Below are 11,671 nucleotides of genomic sequence, written 5' to 3'. Positions count from 1 at the left end.
TTAAAATTTGATGCTTTGCCTATAGCTAGCGGAATGATGAGTGGTACATCAAAAATTAAATACGTAAAAAGATAGTCAACAAATATACTAAAAGTAACAGTTTACGTATTTGAAAATCCTTCAAAAATAGTGAAGTTATTTTAAAAATAGGGGTCAAAATGACTAAAACCGGACTAAAAAGCATTCGGGCAAGATTCCAAAGCAATGTATTCTAATGTTAAACAGCATCTTGCATCAAATGAAAAAAAAATGAAGGTAAAAACATAAACGACATCTAATACCACCACCGTCACGCACAGTAAAGTGGAAAACCATAGCATTTTATTACTTTTCGTTACCATTCCAAGCGGCAGCTTTGAGAAGGAAACACGGTTCAGGAAGATACCGGTCAATATTGCATCCGCTCGGATGTCGTCTTTGGCAACCGTTGCACGGTGCACGGTACATCCCTGCCGCATTTTTCCTGCCAGAAAATGGTACAAGCTGGAGCGTGGGAAAAATGCGAGACGAACGAACCGGCTACGGGTAGAAAGGGGAAAAATTTGCATTATCGTATCGGGAATGAGAAATTAGTTTAATGATTCATGGAAAAAGTTTAATTTATATGATAAATTGCAGTACAAATTTGCCACCAGCTTTCTTTTTCCTCCGCTGGTTTGCAAGCAACCACGCTGTGCTGGGAGAAAAATGCAGATCGGAGCACCTCTGAGGGAAAAGGATGACCTCGCTTGAACGACCCGACGGTTGGCACAGGGCCAAAGGGAAAATTAGTGCACAGGAGTTTGGTGCGAGTGACGATTTGCAACGATAACGCCCGGCGGCAGAAGCGAACGTCCCGCTCCGATATGGTTGAGCGCCACCAGCGTCCGTTAACGGGCGGTCGGATGGTCGGTCGTTCTAGATACTTTAACGAACTTATTGGAGAAGAAATTTATCCTCATTAATATTCGAGACTTGGGGGCTAAGGAAAAAAAATGGGGGAACCAAAGGAGGAGACGACTGCCGTCATGTGCCAATAGGATGGGATTTGTTGGGACAAATCGAGCAACACAGACACACATACACACATACACACTTCGGGGTACCTAAGACGAGGGTCAACCGATCTACAGGGTGTCGATAGAAAACAGAAGTTATTGGTCAGGTTGGAAAATGAGGAAATGGTGCCAACGGAGGCTGATGTGGTGAGGTCGGGAACATATTATTCCGGCCCCCTTCGGATAGGGCACTCGAGACGAACAGGCTGTTTTTCATGCACATTTCGATGCCTGTCAAACCTTTGTCTGCGGCACAAACATTGGCAAAGGTCGTTCGGCAAAGTGAATCCCAAATTCTGGGACAACGGTCGCATATCGATTTTCCAGCCGGGGTCAGCCGTAAATTGAACATATTGATACGACCAAAAAATCTCGGTTCACATTTCATACCCTCCGATGGGTGTTTTTATTGTACGCCACAAAAAGATATGTCACACAAACACGTACATACAGTGAACGGGAAGAAAAGATCTGCGGGCGAATAAAAAGTCAACCGGTTGCCGATGGATATCGGAGGGGTTCTCTTCCTTTCGGGACTTCAACGAACCGTCGTTGGTTTGTGCTGCTCACTTTTGACAGAGCTTTTTTCCTCGACTCATTCGTCCCCGAAAGAAGGAACGACATAAGACGCTCCCCCGGGATACGGCAACATTCAACTGCCAAATGTGTATTAATTCGATCAATCTTGCCCACGTAATAATCGTTTGCGAGCGAACGGGCGAACGAAGCAGGAAACGAAACGGGATCGGAAGCAATCAAACCGGGCAATATGAGCGACAATCGGAAGCACCAAGCAGCTGGTGCGAGATTTCCGCCCGGGTAACTATTTCCGCCGGAGGGGGGGATCCGATGGCGAGCGACGCAGCACATCCGATATCCGGAAGGTTGGAAGATTGGAATAGGAGCGAGGGAGGCAAAACGGGGTCGTCGGGCCGAAAGGACGAACTCGCTTCTTCATGCTTGCCTCATGTAAAAATATGATGCTCAATGGAGCGGAAGTGAACGGGGCAAGGGTTTGAGTGGAGGGAAAGAACAGGGCACAAGGCTCCGTATCGATGGGTTGCAATTTACAACTGAGTATATTGCTTCTCTTCGGAAGGGTTCGGTTTCCAAGAGGAGTTTTGAAGGATTCCAGTACAGTTGAGGCACATTCTTAGGGTGAATCTTACACTAGCATACGATTCGTCTCCAAGTTCCGCATCCCTCTGTTTCAATGCTGCCCGCGTTGGGCAACATCCTGACACCAGCACGAGGGCGGGGAACAAAAACTAGACACAACCCGCCAGGCAAACGGAGTGCTCAATCTATTGATATTTAATGTGCCATAAAAGAGCAGCACCGATTTGGGAGTAATCTGGCCAAAACGAGATCATGCGGACATGCGGAGAAGCTGTTGATGGTGCCAGCACAAAGAAAGGCACATGTTGGCAATCTTAAGAAAGCAGGAACCATCCTTGCGCTGCTGTGTGGTGTGTCTTATTGAACGAGCCTATTGCCGATTTCGAAAGCGGGTACAACGTATTCCTAGATAAATCTGTTGCTTCAGGGTCATTTAAACCGATTTTGAGCGTTCTAATGGAATCAAAGCCATTCATTTAGCTACATTTTGTAAAAGCCAAGATAAATGGTAGCTTTTTAGGTACGTTCGCTTATTGGTTTTGGCATTATACATTCAGACATTTTAATGGTAAGTGAAATTCAACCCAACACTTGGAGAAAAATGTTTATGATTAATTTACACAATAAACTTGCGAAAATAAATCCATAAAAATATCCAGAAGCCCAAACAGCGCGGCAGGAAGACTATATAGCGCGGTAGAGTTAGAATCTCAGTATTTAGATCTTCTATCTCGCTCAAACTCTTTAGTTAATAGGAGCAGGAATTGTATATTATAGCCGATATAGATATTCTCAGACAGTTAGCTGACGTGTGAAGATTTTCTTCCTACGATATCCGAAACTAGCTAGTTTTGTTAGTAAAGTGAAGCCCGGATCTGATCCATCACAAGATTTTCCACAATGGACTTGGGAAAGTTTTTTAAAGCTACCTCCGACGTCGGCATAGCCACGGCATAGATCAAACTCTACTTCGTTACAGATTTGCCTCAGTAAGTTGCTTGCACTCATTTCTGTGAAACCAATATTTTGGAAAGTGAACCACCGATAAAGTTTTAATCGCTAAGAATCGGCATAATATGTAGACATTTGCGGGATCATATTGATTAACTGAAAACTGTTTTTTTGTATTCTGCTATATGTTCTGTACCATTTGTGAAATTGTCTTCGATTTGTCTTTTCCATAACTTTAAAACAAACCTGAAAATAGTCTGCAAAACTATCCAACAATAACGGTTTTTTTCGGTACAAATAATCTTCACTGAACGTCTCCCAAACAACGCACTCTCGTAACTCTATTTAAATCCCAAGCAATCACTAGTTCTATTTGCTATTCACATTTTTGACAGATTCTACTATTGTACGATTCGGGGCTGTGGTTAGAGGTGAAACAGGCGTCGGTCGATGCTCGGCGATACGTTGTTGCAGCCAATCCGTGTACTGTTCCATGTTAATAAGGCCGGTAAGAGTGTTCATCCCGCAAACGTACTTTCCTTTTGGTGCAACGCCGAACGTTGTCATTCCCCGCAAGTAGTACCGGCCGTCCACCTGCACATAGAAGCCACTGCCGCCGCTTCCGCTGCACACGGGAGACACTGAAACGGCAACGTACGTCATTATTAGAAAATTCTTCTGCACAGTGTGCAACCGCGCCATCCATCCTTACCGGCACAAAAGAACTCATTACCGTCGAAGAATTTCGCTGCAAACAGCTCCTTGCATTTGCTCTGCGGGTAAACCTCCAGGTCGGAGACGAGCAGGACGCGCGTGTAAATGTTCTGTGGACCGACACCCCAGCCGACGCTGATACCGCGCGTACCCTCCGGATCCTGCAGGACCGGATCAACGCCGGCCGGTAGCAGGCACACCGGTTGGGCCAGCGGTCCGAGTGGAAGCGGATCCCGCAGCTCCAGTAAGGCCAGATCGTTCTGGAAGTCCGGTCCAGAGTAACCCGGATGGACAATTATCTTCGCCACTCGGCACCGAGCCACTTCCTCCGGCTGTGCCAAGTCGTAGGTCCCGTAGCGCACGGATAGCACCTCCGGTGTGTGCGGCTGAACGCAATGGGCCGACCCGACCACATGCCATCTGCTGACGATGGTACCGCCGCAGAAGTAGAGTGATTCCTCGCCGACGGCCCGGTACAAACCGACATGAAACGGCCACATCGTCGTTTGATTGCGCTTTCCACACTCCACGGCACGTTCCAGCAGCTCGGTCACTGCTAGCGCACTCTGCACGGCGGTAATGATAGCCAGGAACCTCAGTCTCAGCATTACTAGGGCGCCCGCGAAGGTTCCGCTATATCCCAATCTCAACCACGGTTCACCAAACTCAGCTCCTGGAAGTCAGCCCGGTCAGGGAAGGAAAACAACAAAAACCCCTTACGAAATTCCCACAAGATAGCACTGCGCACGTCGCACAATTGCCGTCGCCGACTGACACGACATTGGCGGGAATTGTCACTACTCCGATCACTTTGAGCAAATCGCACGAAACGCGCCAGTTTTTCGAGGTGAGCAAAAGCGGCCATTAAAAAGTCATTACTGTTTATCGTCGTGTTTGGAAGTATAAAGAATGGGCTCCGTAACTAGTGCACGCGCATGTACCTTTTCCGGATTTCACCTGTCCAGCGAGGTGATAGTATTTGCTACAGACGGAACTTTGCCATTACTTTTAGCTTCCAGATGGTTCTGGAAACGCTTGCAGCTAGCCACGAGTGCATATAAAAATAAAGGCCGCAATTTTGAAAAAGGGAACAAAAGACGCCGGAAATCCCACGATGACACATAATGCCATAATCATTTTTAAAACTGGATTAAGCAGGAACAAAGAAGCGTTATACTTAAAAATTACGTTTTACTGCTTTTGTGTTAAAGTGACAAATGTTTGTATAGCGAAAAAAAATCCTGAAACCTGCGGATATACTAGTATTTGACAGTTTAATATTTTATCCAAATAATAGATGACTATGTTTGGGATGAAAGGCTACTGGGGGGTGGAACTAGGTTAATACAATCAAAATATTGAAAGCACTTCGGTAAAATAATATTTTTGTTACTTCTTTATTTGATAGATTTTGGAGCTTAAATTTTTCTTTTATATTTTGTCCAAGAAAATCGATTGTTTTCCATGTGAAGTTATGGAAAATATGTGAATCAAACCTAACATCATTTAAAATTCATAAGTTCATTCCATTCCATTTCTAGGAGTCACATAGAGTTCACATTTTTCGGTAATGTAAGTTCTTTGAAAAAATAGATAATGTTACACTGTAACTTACTTTCAGCTATCATGTTTCTTCATCGGACAGGAGCAGAGAGAGAATGCACCAATTCCCTCACAATATGTATGATTTACCCGGTGGATATGTTTGTAAATGAGATTTATTTAATTATGCCTCCAACGTATCAAATTGTACTGAAACAGTTAATTCATTTCATATGAGCTCATAATTATTCCATGCTTTTATTTGGCTTCAGCTCAAGAACAGCTTGTGTTCGAATGTAAAAATAGGATTCAGCATGAATTGTATCAGGTCCATCAAATAAAAATCATTTCCCCCAAACACTTTCGCCGTTTCCGCTGAACGGATGCGTGCTTTAGTGGCATATTTTATTTCCGTTCGACAGGGCCGAAGCAGACACGGCTCAGCCCACCGATCATACGACCATCGTTTAAATGGCCCGGCCCGGTCGTTTCGGTGTTGCTGTATTGTATCCCTCTGCTTCAGTTGCTTCCTCGATCGTCATAAAAAAACTCGAGCCGGGGAAAAAATCACAGAAACGGAACCACCTCATTTCGGTCATTACCGTAATCGGAGTGTTTTGTAGGGCGCTTAAGATTAGATAATGATTGCTCATAGACCCTGCGACCGGACGAGCAGCCGTTTCGCGCATCGTCCGTATAGGAGTTCAACTTTCACGGGCCGCCGGACGGGGGATAACCGCGAATCGGCCCGTGATGTGGTCCGTTGTTTGTGCCGGTTTCGCTTGTGGAGGCCGTAACCCGATTGACGAGCATTAGAATCGTTCCAACGGCCGCCATGAATGCAGAAGTGGAAAGATTCTTTCTTGACGAGGTATAATAATAAATGAGCTGAAAAAAGAGATACATTTGTATCATCATCGACAGGCGGACTCACCCTCTGTATAATCATTAGGGTTGTGGTATCGGGATGAGCCTTACACTTGCTACGTTTCTTTAGGCACTCCTTTATAAGGTTTTAAAAATCAAGACCAACCCTGTTAGTGGTAGGTATTATCCTCACGGGCTTATTTTGAAATTTATTTATTTATTGAAGCACAATTTTAATGTAATCATAAACGACTTCTGCCATTTCTTATGTTTAGGGCTGATGCTATAACAGCTCACCCTGGAACCTCGAAAAGGGTATTATTTTCAATCGTTTCCAAAATCTCATGCTCCCGTGGAGTGGCTGGGATTAGAAAAGTTTCCTTAACCGCGTGCCGCCGGTATCCAAAATCCTATTTCCTATTTCCCGGTTCAAGGACAACGACGACAGCCAGTGGGAAAGTGCAGGGCATCGATTTTAGTTTAATTGAAATTTGTACCCCATTCATCACCAGCTAAATCCCTTCAAAATCTATTTCGGAAATTGCAACTAAAAGTGGGAGCGTCCTTCAGCCAGGGTTAGTAGTAAATCCGGCCCGAATCGGGGCACTGGTTCCGCTGGCACTCGCTGCAATCGCGGGCAAGTGGTGGAAGAGAGGACGAGGACGTACAGTGGCAAGTTTGAACCGTACGCTGGGGCTAGCTGCACGTGACTTCACAATCCGTACATAAAATTTATGGTTCCGAGTTTCCAATTTCCGAAAAATAAAATATTCACTTAAGCAGTGCCTGCTACCCTCGCCCGCCAAATCCTTTTTCTTTTCTGCAAAAGTGATCAAGTTTTTCGTTCAGAGCGTGTCCTCTTCCGGGGGTGGATGGAAGACACCGTTGGCTGCAGCTATTTTGGTACAATTTGGGAAATGATCGTTCACCTAATTCGCCTTCTTACGCTACGGTAATATTTGTTATTCACGAAACGACGGCTTTCGTGTACTTAGCAACTAGCTCTACCAGCCATTCAACCTATATAACAATTTTAACGATTTTCGTATTTTGAAACTCGTTAGATTTATTAAAGAAAATTTACTAACGCTTTCAAACAATTGCCAAGGACAAATGATGGTAAAATTCAATCTGTATTACCATCACTATTTGTTACAATGTTCATCACCTTGTCATGCTGAAATCTCGAGAATCCAGTAACAGTACCTCGTAAATTATTGATCAAAACCAGACAGCCACACTGTTTGAACGGGAAGCCCGCATTTTGGGTAAACTCTTTCTTTCTCTTTCGTCTGACATGTTGAAGGAAACTCCAACCAAAGACTTATTGTTTTTCTTTTCGGGTAAAACTTTTACGTCAACTGACTTCATACAATTCAGTTTAGCATTTTCTGCAGTTGTCAATGCAAAATTTTCCCACTGCTTTTTGTTGTTCTGGTCAATACCGTGTAAACAATACGTTGAGTGGTCGCTTTTAAGTTTCGTTTGTGTTTGAATTGAGCTTGGGAGACTGCTTCAAAGTTTGTCACAGTTTGAAATGAAAGTTTTGCGTGGTGGTGTTTTGTTTTCGCCTACCATTTTAATCCTCTGTGAGTGAATGTCCCATCAAGCACTTCTCCATCGCATGTTTTGTATCTTAATTTTTTCACCTCTTTAAATTTCACGGTACTGTGACATAATGTCAACACTCTTCTTAGCACTAGGCATTAGTTCCTAGATTGTACTTTTTCGGTCTGCTTCATTCAAGCCCTCGAAGCTGCACGAATAACCAACTAAAAAGAAAATACAGGCGCACATAATAGAGGTGCTTAATCTAATAAAAATAATGAATCTCTCGTTTCCGAGCACTTCCGGTGGAACGGTGAGAACCACGCTCGACCCTCGTCTATATCAGGCTATTTGCTGGACGCGAATCAACCGTGGGCCCGGTAACGAGCAAGCTGGACACAAGTATCCACCGTGCCGTTTGCCAGCTTTCCTCCATCATCTGGTTTAGGAAATGTATGGCCGTCCGGGCTTTTCCGCAGCCAGCATAGAAAACTCCGGCCTGGTGCTACGTAAGGGAGGGCGCGTAGAGATACGGAAGACAAAAATTAACCAACATCCTCTATTTCACTTTCGCACTGCCCATTCATTTTGCAGTAGCACAAAACGACAAAAAAAAGGTAGGAAAAACCCAATGGCACAATGGAAGCTAATGAATAAATTAGCCTAACAAGGGCAAATGCGTTCCGTGTACTGCGAAACCCGTACCTTGGCCGCAAATGTGAAGGTAAGAAGCAGGGAAGAGAGAAGAAAAAAGTACCAGGACCAGTGTGGCTACTTCCAGTGGACGGCGTAGTAGAAATGCGGGAAAATTGCTTTCAATTACATTATTAGCATTTTAGGCGTGCGCTACTCGGGATCACCTAAAGGATCGTGAGCATTTCGAGTAGGTGTAATGGCAGTCCAAGGCTGTTAATCGACACTGGACGCCTGACCGCACATCATTGTTTTTGGCAAAATTGTGTAGAATAGCGAGGTGAGTTCGTGAACGAAAACACAATAAATAGGAAACAATCATGGCGAAGGAAGCATATTTATTAAAATGACTTGATGTAAAAATTGCCTTTTTATCCAATCGTATGAAAATGAGTTCCAGTTTAAAATAATTTACTACTTTTAATGCAACCTTAGTGTTGGAAATAATTGTAATGCGCAAACAAACTGCATAAGAATGAGCAATTCGCAGCTTATTTGATCAATCAGATTTTTGCCCCACATTTCACTGAAGCGGATGGTCGATGGCTCTTAAAGAGGTTTGTTTGTTCGGTTAACTTCAGTTTTCAACATGAATCTTGAATCTGGCACGGCCTGGAAAACGGGGTTTCCTCTCCTTTTGTGAAGCGAAAGGAAACACCCGCTCCGCAGTAACCACTGCGGACGAAAATGTCGAATGCCGTTAGCTAATTGGCTGCCACTTTTCGTTCCCCGAAGTTGCCATCGCGCGGGTGACGTGGGAGTTAACTCTATTTTCTCTCCCTCTCTGTCCGGTGCCACAAACATCAGGCGCCTACCCTTCCCCGAGGGAGTTGGCGGAAAAGTTATGCAGGACAGCAACGGACACGGACACTGACGATGAAATGTAAATTGATTAGCGCTAATGGCGGTCGGAATGCCAAGGAATGCTCTCAATCTGGCGACGAGTGGCGCGTTTTGACTTGTTTTTTGTTTTGTTTTGTTTTTTTTTTGGTGGCGCTTCAGATGGCCCTTTGACACGAAGGAACATTTCGCCAAAGCAGACACAAAATGCCTGCCTTGGGATCGAGTTTTTCCGGTCGGTCGTTAACACGAAACAAGCAGCAGATTTGAATACGATTATTGTTCTGTGAGTGGCTTCCATCACGTCATCCACTTGCAACTGTTTCGTCCCCCCCTTCCTTCCTCACCACAGGGTGTGGTTTGGCTTCGATTTAGGTGTACGGATTTGCAGGATCTTGTACTGCTTACCCGACAGCAATCTGTTTTGAAAATGTAAATTATGTCCGGTATTGATAGTTTCGTGTTACCAGAAGCGGATCATCTCCAAAACGGTCTAAAGCCAGCGAAGGATTACATTCGAGTGGATCGCTGTATAATGTGAGCGAGAGGAAGAGGTGAGGCGATATTTCTATGCGGAAATAAGTCCAAGGCTGAATAAAAAAAAAAAAAACAAATGTTTGGTTAATTATATTGAATCCTATTAATGGTTTATGCATTGAGTCCTGTTGGGGAAAACGATGCTGTCCGTATTAACCAATGCTAAAATAAATGTTATAATATGGCAGTATTTGATTCATTTATTTTATTTTAATGTATTGTAGTATTGTTTTCAAGTCATCGAATGATAAACAATTAGGTTATGAAGCGTCTTTTGCATCACCCCATCTCGGAAACCGTCTACAGATGGTTTATTTATTAATTTATTAATTGATTAACTATTTAATTAACAAATCAATAAATTAATTGATTAATGAATCATTTAATTTACTTGTTCATTTTTAATTTATTTATTAATTAATTTATTTATTTATTTTATTTTTTTTATATATTCATTTAAAAAACACAGTTCGACGGAAATGTGGTTGTAAAGCTTTTGCTTTTCTCAACATTCTTGACGAGGCATTAAAGATAAATAGGCGTATCAGTTCTGTCGAATGTCATAGAGAATGTTTTCAATGCTTGTTAATTTAGTGTCGGAAAATCTCTTACAAAATAATACATAACCGTTATTATTGTTGTCGAAACTACATTTCTCTTTTATCGAAATTGAATCGTCTTTCGTGGCATTGAACATTCGTATTGAAAATTCTTTCCGATGACACTTTATCGACTTAAAGCTCTGTGCTTCCCCTTTGATTCATTTAGTTCCCACGCATGAATACGCCTTTCGAATGGAATGTCTACCTATGGAACCTCTTCGAGATCCAGTCAAGCGAACCCGATAATCACTGCCTGCTACCAGGAGCGTGTGGTCCTCTTGAAGGATGGTGCAAAAAGGTCATTGGGGCAAAAGTTGACTTCTCACCATTAATTTTACGACTCGTCGCAGATAGGATAACTACTATTGAATCTCTCTTCTGATACCGCTTTCCTTTCAACACAAACACCGATCGACGAAGGTTCGATGGGGTTTCATCCTCCCAAAAGGCAAGACACATTTCCCACACAGGGTTGACACAGATTGAAATGGTATAAATTTAAATTTCATCACAAGATGTGTTGGTAGGTCATAAAAATACGAAAGTGAAGATGAAGATACGAGATTGGCTCATGGAACATTCAACCCGGTGCAGGGCCGAAAAGTCCCACGTTGTGAAGATCGTAATACTGGGCAACTATTCTGCGGTTAGTGTAACAACGTTGGTAAGTTCAGCTTCGGCAAGAGTTTACCGTACGCTGTCTTGCAGCTGCCAAGGGGTTGGGCGAACGAGCTCCTAATGGCGTTCGTCCTAGTTTAAGTTTTATGACACCCTTGACAGGAGTCGTCCGATGCGTCATAACGCTTTTGTGTTCGCCCAGTCCATCGTTTTCATTGTACAGCATACGCGCCAGAGTGCCACACACAACCTATCGCCTCAGAGAGGTGCATAATTCGCTTCTCCGATGCTACCGAACGATGCAGCCAGTGTCGGTGTAACGTGTCGTAAAACAATCATAAACAATCTTTCAAAGCCCGAACAAGTGTAACACGATATAAACTAGTCAAGTGATGCGTAAAACCACCCGCTTTACACCATGCTCACCCACCCACCCACCAAGCGAGAAGCCCATCCATCTTTTATCGGTGCGTAGGAGACCTACTTCACCGATCCTTCGCCGAAATGGTTCATTCACGCCTCTCAAATCCCATCCCTAGCTCCAAGCGGTATCTTTCCTTCCTTTCTTTAGAAATGCAGCAGGGAAGATTTAATACATCTATC

The 11,671-nt window shown here is 43.6% G+C and overlaps 1 protein-coding gene across 1 annotated transcript; it reads right to left on the bottom strand.

The window, feature by feature from the left end:
• Positions 1 to 3,476: 3,476 nt before the first annotated feature.
• Positions 3,477 to 4,429, bottom strand: LOC131293983 (prostasin-like). Its single transcript, XM_058322033.1, has 2 exons — positions 3,820 to 4,429; positions 3,477 to 3,748 (listed from the first exon to the last, which is right to left on the bottom strand). The coding sequence occupies exons 1-2, from the start codon at positions 4,427 to 4,429 to the stop codon at positions 3,477 to 3,479; spliced, it is 882 nt and encodes a 293-aa protein (XP_058178016.1).
• Positions 4,430 to 11,671: the final 7,242 nt, after the last annotated feature.

Source organism: Anopheles ziemanni, chromosome 2 (assembly GCF_943734765.1).
Source record: "Anopheles ziemanni chromosome 2, idAnoZiCoDA_A2_x.2, whole genome shotgun sequence".
NCBI classification, from domain to species: domain Eukaryota; kingdom Metazoa; phylum Arthropoda; class Insecta; order Diptera; family Culicidae; genus Anopheles; species Anopheles ziemanni.
This window is presented reverse-complemented; position numbering and strand designations above follow the sequence as displayed.

What these genes read in the sequence shown, in the direction of transcription:
- LOC131293983 (XM_058322033.1), bottom strand. Translation starts at nt 4,429, where the DNA reads ATGCTGAGACTGAGGTTCCTGGCTATCATTACCGCCGTGCAGAGTGCG. An exon ending in TAATGAGTTCTTTTGTGCCG is followed by an intron (nt 3,749 to 3,819) that starts GTAAGGATGGAT and finishes TTGCCGTTTCAG; the next exon opens with TGTCTCCCGTGTGCAGCGGA.